This window comes from Pundamilia nyererei, unplaced genomic scaffold, assembly GCF_000239375.1.
Source record: "Pundamilia nyererei isolate P.nyererei 1_Seehausen unplaced genomic scaffold, PunNye1.0 scaffold00197, whole genome shotgun sequence".
Lineage (NCBI taxonomy): Eukaryota > Metazoa > Chordata > Actinopteri > Cichliformes > Cichlidae > Pundamilia > Pundamilia nyererei.
The window spans coordinates 559,944-567,588 of record NW_005187598.1 but is presented as its reverse complement, the minus strand read 5'-3'; the positions used below and the strand labels follow the sequence as shown (position 1 = coordinate 567,588).

General features: G+C 40.7%; 1 protein-coding gene across 1 annotated transcript in view; it reads left to right on the top strand.

Annotated features, from left to right (window-relative positions):
* The window catches only part of kcnk18 (potassium channel, subfamily K, member 18), a 12,725-nt gene extending 5,758 nt beyond the window's left edge, over nt 1-6,967 (top strand). The window contains exon 3 of the mRNA XM_005747431.1: nt 5,484-6,967. Coding sequence (XP_005747488.1) covers nt 5,484-6,313 — 830 coding nt within the window. The 3' untranslated portion in view covers nt 6,314-6,967. The remainder of the gene's footprint in view (nt 1-5,483) is intronic.
* Nucleotides 6,968-7,645: the final 678 nt, after the last annotated feature.

The window sequence follows — 7,645 nt, the reverse complement described above, 5'->3', positions numbered from 1 at the left end:
TATATATATATAACACGTTGTTTTAGGGTCTCGTGTGTTTACTAAGGTCAGAATGTATTTGATAGTAGATTTGTTATTTCTCCCCAGTCACTGTCTGCAGTAGTGATTATAATATAATCATTGTGTGCATAGATGTTTCCTCATAAAGCGAGTGACCTCTCTAAACATTAGTAACCACAGCAACAGATAGCCTGGTTAATTAATGATTGTATGACTCTGGGCTTTGTTCAGGCTTCACGGAAATGATGCCTCTCCTCAAACACAGCATCCCTCCATCTGAGCGAGAGTTACTTCAGTCAAATGACCAAATGTATTGGATGCTGACAGACTTTAAATGTCATGTCCTCCACAGCACAGACTACATGCACCTCCAAAAATGTACATTCAGAATTTATAAGCCCCCTTCTTTGAAGGTGTTACAGTGCTGTCAGTACTTGAAATTATGTTACTCACTGAGCATAGTTTCAACTAATTTAATACAGTCACATATAAAAAAATCAGTCCAACAAGCAAACATCCAAGAACAAATCATGTCTTTCTTTATCGATGTCTAATGATCAGATGGTCGCTGGGATTTGGATTGTTGGGATATCTGAGGCTCTGTAAGTGTGCTTGGGACCAGTGCCACAAAGATCACTGACTCTTCTCTTGGTACACTTTGCAAAGGCACTTTCTAAAACTAATCAGAAGCCTACTGCACTTGATGTCCGGGAGGGGAGCTACGAAACATATCATGTTGACAACGCGAAACAGCCCACCAATCATGCAGCAGCTACACATCCCAAATGGAATCAAGCTGTGTTTACCACCACACGTGACTGAGGTAAACTAGTCAGTCAGCCATCGTTTTACATCAGAGCACATTAAAAATGTTTCCCGATGTGAATGTCTGCATGCTCTCAGTTAGAAGTCAGCTGCAGAGTGCTGCTCTGTCCATCATGCACAGACAACTGTGATATCGCCCACTGTCTGGTTGATTCTCTAGTTTGACGCCTACATGTGGGGGTTTTGTCTACTGCAAAGTTTTGTTTGTTTGTTGTTTGTTATTTGTTTTTGTAAGAGCCAGAACTGATCATCTTTGATTGATAAGAGTGGCATGCCAAGTTCAGCTAAGGCTAAATGTGTGAATTTGTGTTGGCCATTTTTCCACGGGAGTCTAAAGATGTTGACTTGCGTTGGTTTTTGATTATCAGGAGTTAATGTCAGTATATACTCACGAAATATAGATAATATTTTTAAAGATAACTAAAATTTGATATGTTAATTATGAGAAATGGATCGAACTCTGTGAGCGAGTTCAGCAAACCACTTTGTTTTCATTTTTTAAGCCTTTTTTGACCTGGAATTGACGATCTTGAGATTAACGATATCTTTTGTAAGACTTGGGCTGACATAGGCAGCATCAACCCTGGCATTTTTTCCAATGTGACCAGAATCTTGAGCTTCACCTTACCCAGGTTTAAGCCCAGGAATAACCTGCTGTGAGATAGCAGTGCTAACACTGTGTATTTTACTGTTGTCATGTCAGATACCAGACACAGTTTTCAGTTACCTGTAGTTTCTATTCTGTCCCTCTGACATGTCAGTGTTACTGTATCGCTGCCTGTAGTGCTCCCACTCCTCCGCCACCCCAGTGCCCAACTACAGACCTAAAGAGGATGTTTACTCCTGACTCCTTGGCTTCTATGTTTATATTTAAGGGAGTGTTAAAGTCAAACTGTATTGCTCTAATAAGTCAATCATTTCAAATTTGAATGCTCTAACTCAAAATTTACATACTGAACATATACATTAGGAACTCCTCTAACTAACCCACGCAGAACTCGCATGGACACAGGGAGAAGATACAAAGGAAGGGCCCACCCAGATGGCGGCGTTGAAACCGGGACCTTCCTGCTATGAGGCAGTGAGTGGGGTTAAGTTCACTCAAACTGCCCATTGGTGTGAATGTGAACTGTTGTCTGTGTCTCCCTGTGATGGACTGGTGATCAGCTGGGATAGGCTCCAGCACCTCTCAGCCTGAGTGGGATCAGCAGAGGATAAAGGGCAGATGGATGGATGCTGTCAGAAATGTACAAATTTCCATGATTTCCACAGCTGATTCTGTTGCTATTCCTTATTCATAATTTATCGTTATGATGAATAATTATTGATGAATTTGTTATGGTTATATTGTAAGTGCTGAGTAAACCATTCTTAGCTGGAACTGACCTGATTTGATGTGTAAGAGCCTTGTGTAGATACATTAGTGTTACTGTCAAACACATCACAAGTGGTAAAGAGATCTAATTGCTAATGGCTTAGCAGCTACAGGAAGCCCACAACTCTCCAAAGGCGAGGCGCGTCCAGAGGAGAAGGCCTTTTACATAACCGCAAAAAAGCTTATTAGAAGTTGTAGAGGTTCAGAGGAACATTGTCTGCTGTGTTGTCTTGTAAGCTGAAGACTTCGTTCAAGGCTCACAGCAAGAGTGCAATTTGTCAAAAATTTCTCAAGGGCTTTTTTGAACAGACCAACATATTAGTTCTCTTTTAAAAACATAAATTATTTCCATTCTCACACAATACCGGAATTATTTCAGGAAAAAAATTACCAGGGTCAAAATTATTAGCCCCCCTGAAAAGCTGCCATAACACAAACCAGTAATGTGCTTTAACTTTGCTGAGCTCAAAGCTTGTCAAATCAAAGTGTATTATGATAGGGAGCTGGGTTATGTTTCAGTTTACACACAGTATAAAAACGTCATGAAGGGTTTGAGCAGTCACTTCAGAAAGCATCATGCCAATAACTGATGTGAGATCTGTCCCAGAAAGACCCCAGAACAACTGCCAAGACACTAGTAAATGACTAGAGCTGAGTTTCAAAGACAGTCACTAGAAACCTTTACAGAAACATTCACCCGCAAGCCTAAAGCGGGTACATGAAAAATGTTGGTAACAGATCCTTAAGTCCTGTAAGTTGCAAGGTGAGAATCAGACTTCTTGGCTGTGCACATGCCACAGACGCTTGATTGGATCAGGATCCTAGGAATTTGGAGGCAAAGTCAACACCTCAAACTCCTTGTTGTGTTTCTCACACCAATCCTGAACCCTTTTTGCTTAGTGGTAGGGTGCAATATCCTTCTGAAAAAGGCGCCAGCCATTAGGGAACACTGTTTCCATGAAAGAGTACACATGGTCTACCTCAACGATCATTGTTGTAGGTGGTGTGTGTTCATTCTGCTTCTGCCGTCCTCAGCTAGCCATGACTACTGCAGGTTCACCACTTTTCCTTCCTTGTATCCTGTTGTCTAACAATCACAGTTTGCTCTTTGTCAAACTTCTCAAATCCTTATCCTTTCCCATTTTTCCTCTTTCCTGCACATCAGCTTTTAAGGACAAAAACTTCACTTCCTCCCTGAGAGATACCTCCCACTATCTGGTGTTGAAGAGATAAGCATAATAGACTCCAGTTTGTGCATGTAAATGGAGAGTCCTCTTCACACACTGAGGTTAATTATGGAGTTCCACAGGGTTCAGTGCTAGGACCAATTCTGTTTACATTATACATGCTTCCCTTAGGCAGCATCATTAGAAGACATAGCATACATTTACACTGCTATGCAGATGACACCCAGCTCTATCTGTCCATGAAGCCAGATAACACACACCAATTAGTTAAACTGCAGGAATGTCTTAAAGACATAAAGACCTGGATGGCCGCTAACTTTCTGCTTCTTAATTCAGATCAAACTGAGGTTATTGTACTCGGCCCTGAAAAGCTTAGAAATATGGTATCTAAGCAGATTCTTCCTCTGGATGGCATTACCTTGGCCTCCAGTAATGCTGTGAGGAACCTTGGAGTCATTTTGACCAGGACATGTCCTTCAATGCACATATTAAACAAATATGTAAGACTGCGTTCTTCCATTTGTGCAACATCTCTAAAATGAGAAATATCCTGTCTCAGAGTGACGCTGAAAAACTAGTTCATGCATTTATTACTTCCAGGCTGGACGACTGTAATTCATTATTATCAGGAAGTCCTAAAAACTCCCTGAAAAGCCTTCAGCTGATCCAAAATGCTGCAGCAAGAGTCCTGACAGGGACTAGAAAGAGAGCAGATTTCTCCCGCTTTGGCTTCCTGTTAAATCCAGAATTCAAAATCCTGCTGCTCACATACAAGGTCTTAAATAATCAGGCCCCATCTTATCTTAATGACCTTGTAGTACCATATCACCCTATTAGAGCACTTCGCTCTCGCTCTGCAGGCCTACTTGTTGTTCCTAGAGTATTTAAAAGTAGAATGGGAGGCAGAGCCTTCAGTTTTCAGGCCCCTCTTCTGTGGAACCAGCTTCCAGTTTGGATTCAGGAGACAGACACTATCTCTACTTTCAAGATTAGGCTTCAAACTTTCCTTTTTGCTAAAGCATATAGTTAGGGCTGGACCAGGTGACCCTGAATCCTCCCTTAGTTACTGCTGGGAATTCCTGTGATGCATTGAGTGTTTCTTCTTCAATTAACTTTTTTACTCACTATGTATTTATATTGCTCTCAACATTCAATTATAGGTTGTTATTAGGCCAGCAGCTATTGATTTTTTTAGTAATTGATTCATCTATTTTCCATCATTAATTGAGTAATCAGACATAAACACTTTTGTCTTATTCAGGAGCAATAATAAATATCCAAAAGAGGAAGAACACAGGTGCTCATTGGTTTCCATTTGAGAAATTTCAGTGTTTTTTGCTTCGTCCATTTCATTTGTCAAAAACAAAAAAAGAAACCTTTTGCATTTACTTACCATATTAAATGTTATTTTTTAAAGAAAACATTTTCTTAAATGCAAAAATATATAAATACTCTCAAGTAGAGTCAAAGTCAAATAAAATCAGATAAATATGCAATAATAATGAATCTTTACTCTGAGTGTTTGAGTGTGAATGAGTGTGAAGTTTGTCCTGTGCTTTGATGCAAAGTGTCTGTTAAAAACAAGATGTTATGATGTACATTTTTACTGGCTTGTGAAAAAACTTTTATGTTCATATTTTTAAATGTTACTGCAATTTAAGTAAGACAGTATTTTATATGATTTCACTTTCAATGTGAAAATGTTATGAAAACCTTGAAATAAGCACGGCCTAGTACATCTGGTGCCCCTGTAGACTCCATGTACGTCAGCCTTCATCAAGCTGTATAATTAAAACATGCTTCAGACTAAGCTAACAGTTCATCTGCATGTTGTTGGTTACTGCACATGTGTAAAACACACAGTGGTGGATGGAGCAGCTACAAAGTTTCTTCACGTCAGAGTTTGTTGATCAGGAGCTTTGATGCTTTTTCCCAGCACAGGTTTTCATGGTGATCACAGGAGCTGTGCTGTTTTCAAGTATAACAAGAACGTTGTCTAGAAGGGTCGTGATCACATTTTTCCTACACAAACGTTACCAAAAGCCAGTCCTATAATTAACAGTTTAATTACAGCTTTAAAATGTCTGTTGTTTCAGGTTATGGGGAGATCTATCCCGTCACCCTGCCTGGTAAGGTGGCGTGTGTCTTCTATGCCATGGTGGGCATCCCTCTTATGCTTCTGGTCATCCTCGATGTTGGAGACTTCCTTGCTATGGTGATGTCTAGAGCCTACATCCATGCTCACACCCTTTCCAAAAACCTCTTCTCCCGCACCTGGTCTCCATGGAAGACTGAGGAGAGAGACTCGAGCCGCCAGGTCCTGGAGGATGGTACTTTTGTCTTCAGCCGTGACGTTGTGATCCGCGAGCCCCTCGACATCCGACAGGTGCTCCGCAGCCAGGCAGATGTACGGCACAAGTCCATCCAGCTTCAAAACAACAAAGAGATTTTTGAAAAGATTCTTGCCAGAGAGAATTTACTGAGGGAGGGTCCACTGCTCAGGACGCTGTCCTGCCCAGAGCTCGATCGTCTGCCACCACCACCCAAAGGATATGCCTTGTGGGATTTCACAGGATTAGGAGATGAAATGGAAACACTGAATGTCCCCTTCGTGCTCATTCTTTTCATCGTCTTTGCCTACATTTGCTTTGGCGGCTTGATTCTGCCAATATGGGAAACTGATTTTAAAGACTTTGATCCCTATTACTTTTGCTTCATCACCCTCACTACCATTGGTTTTGGTGATATTATACCCAAGCACCCCAACTTCTTCATGCTTACCTCGCTGTTCATCATTGTCGGCATGGCTATCATGTCCATGGCTTTTAAATTGAGCCAAACACGAATTGTAAGCTGTTACCGCCAATGTGTCAAGTTCATCAGCAGAGGAAACGTGGAAACCTTTAAGAACAGCGAAAAGGATTAGGTCACCGAGAGAGTCTCTGCCTCACTCTTGGCTTTGAAACAGGCCCATATCAGGAGCCAGTAGGAGTTGCATGCCTTTTTTCTTACAAGCATGAGTAAAGGAAAAAGTTGCATGTGCCCTTCACGATTGCGCGCTGAAGGAGGTTTACATTTTCACAGCTGTAATAATGAGGCTAAACATTTGTTTCTACGTAGAGACAGTGAATCACAAGTTTTCCATGTTGTTGTGGTTGCCTTATACATCAGTTAGCTACACATAAGTTATTAATGTGATTGGGATTTAGGGAATTGGACTGCAGACTGGCTAAGCCACTCCATGACCTTAATCAGCTTCTTTTTTAGCCATACCTTTGTTGCCTTAGTGGTATGTTTCAGGTCATTGTCCTGCTGGAAGACCCACCCATCGTCAGTGTTCTGGCTGAGGGAACAGAGATGCATGTCAAACATATAAAAAGAAGAATCACAACAACAGTTGTCACCTTCTCACCTGCCTTATACACGTCTACAGTCTTGTCCGGATGTCTTTTGGCAGAACCTCTTGCCCTTGTTGGTGGAGAGGTTGGAATGAAAGAAATTGCTAACCATCGGCGAGGCTGTAGGTGCTCAAATATTTCACTCAGTAACATGCAAATCAATTTATTTATTTAACTTTTATGCAATGTGTTTGTTTTTCTGGATTTTTGGTTGATATTCTTCTCTCTCTATTAAAATGAAACTACCATACAAATGATAAACTGGTGATGTCTTTGTAAGTGAGCAAACTTACAGCAGCAAGGTATCAAATAATCCTTTCTCCCGCTGTGCTTCAGGAACAGGTTAGTTTATTTGTACCCGTGGTCTGCAGCAGTGTGTCATCCATCCTCACATTTACTGAAATACTGAAGAAATAAACAAATGAAACAGATTCACGTAGCATCATGGTAAGGTATAGTATTTATGTAGTGTTTTTCTCATTTTGAGCACTTAAAGCACTTTGTTGTCTCATTCACGCACGTTTTTCTTTCTCAGCACGTTTAACCGAATGTTCACACAGTTTTAAAAAGTTATATATATTTGTTTAGGATGGTCTGTCAAGCATTTCTTCATTAGAACTGAATTCATACATTCATGCAGTAACGTGTTTTATCCAGCAGGTGGCACCGAGAGAACACGTCAAGCCTAAAGCACGAAACCAGTTTTAGCACTACTAGCTGGGTTACCAGTGAATGTTTTAACAGCACATCTCTACCTACCACTATACTTACAATAAAGAAGTATAGACAACATCGTTCTAACATTACCAAATCTGCAGTATTAACGTTAAACTTAGACTGTTGTAATATTTAAGCTTAGC